At 48.6% G+C, this 1486-nt stretch overlaps 1 protein-coding gene across 1 annotated transcript; it reads left to right on the forward strand.

The window, feature by feature from the left end:
- Positions 1 to 197: 197 nt before the first annotated feature.
- On the forward strand, positions 198 to 1478 carry LOC103584605 (calcium and integrin-binding family member 3-like; the record flags this gene model as incomplete). Its single annotated transcript, XM_008565541.1, has 2 exons — positions 198 to 345; positions 1405 to 1478. Coding segments are annotated over 2 exons (222 nt in total), but the record flags the coding sequence as incomplete, so codon positions are not given.
- Positions 1479 to 1486: the final 8 nt, after the last annotated feature.

Consider the following 1486-nt stretch of genomic DNA (forward strand, 5'->3'; position numbering starts at 1 on the left):
GGAGCAGGAAGTGAGGTCACAGTCATCCAAACCACAGGAGCAGGGACGTGAGTTATCTGAATCTCTGTTCAGGCTCCGTGGGAGGGAGGGAGTCTTGGTGGAGGATGCTCGAAGGTTCCCAGGAAGGTGAGTACTGAGAGTAAGACTACCTGGACCCACAGACACTCTGGGGATGGCCTCTCTCTTCCCGTCTCCAGGACAACCCCTTCCGCCAGAGGATCGCCCAGGTCTTCTCTGAGGATGGGGACGGCCATATGACTGAGGACAACTTCCTGGACATGTTTTCTGTGATGAGCGAAACGGCTCCCCGTGACCTCAAGGCATACTATGCTTTCAAAATCTATGGTGTGTGCACGGCCCCAGGGTTGGGAGCCAAGCAGAGCCCCCATCACAAATGTCTCCCCAAGGGCTTCCAGGCCCTGCCCGGCCCTGTCCTCTATCCCACCCCGGAACCTCTGCACCATCCCCTTGCTCACTGCATCCCAGCAGTACTGGCCTGGCTGTTCCTGGAACACACCAAACTCTTTCTGCCTCTGGATCTTTGCCTCTGCTGTGTCCTCTGCTTAGAACATCTTTTCCTCATTTCCTTTTTATCCCTGAAGCCGAAAGCAGGCCACACCCCAGTCACTCCCCATCCCATGATCCTATTTCTCTCCTAGCACCGGGCAGTGCTGCTTAATTTCTTATTCATTAATCTGTTCATTTCTTTTTGACTTTCTGAGGAGACCCCAGGGTAGCAACAGTATCTGGTTTGTTCAGACTCTGTGTCCCGTGCCTGGCACATAGTAGGTGCTCAGTAAGTATTTATTGAATGAATGAATGAATGAGTGAATTAATTAAAAGCAGTTATCTCAGTGCCTGGCACCTAGTAGGTATTCAATAAACACTTGAGTGAGTGAGTGAATGAATGAAAAACAGTTACCATGATGTCTCACACCTAGTAGGTGCTTAATAAATACTTGTTGAATGAATGAATGAAAAACAGTTACCATGATGTCTCACACCTAGTAGGTGCTTAATAAATACTTGTTGAATGAATGAATGAAAAAGTTATCACAGCACCTGGTACACAGTAGGCACTCAATGATTACTTTTTGAGTAAGTAAATGAAAAATAGTTATCACAGTGCCTGGCACACAGTAGGCATTCAATAAATATTTTTTGAGTGAGTGAATAAATGAAAAACAGTCATCAGGGTGCCTGGCATGTAGTAGGCACTCAATAAATACTTGTTGAATAAATGAATGAACTCCCAGTGGGTCTCTGCCTGATTCCAAAGCAAGACCTAGATTCTACCCCAGGGTCTTAGGTGACTTCCAGTGACTCAGTTTCCTCCTCTGTCCATGGAGACAAGCCCAGCCCGCCTGCCACCTGCCGTCACTTCCCATCCATCCTGCTCCACAGACTTTAACGACAACTACATCCGCGCGTGGGACCTGGAGCAGACGTTGACCAAGCTGACTCGGGGGGAGCTGAGTGCCGAGGA

Source organism: Galeopterus variegatus, unplaced genomic scaffold (assembly GCF_000696425.1).
Source record: "Galeopterus variegatus unplaced genomic scaffold, G_variegatus-3.0.2 Scaffold69088, whole genome shotgun sequence".
In the NCBI taxonomy this organism is placed as follows: domain Eukaryota; kingdom Metazoa; phylum Chordata; class Mammalia; order Dermoptera; family Cynocephalidae; genus Galeopterus; species Galeopterus variegatus.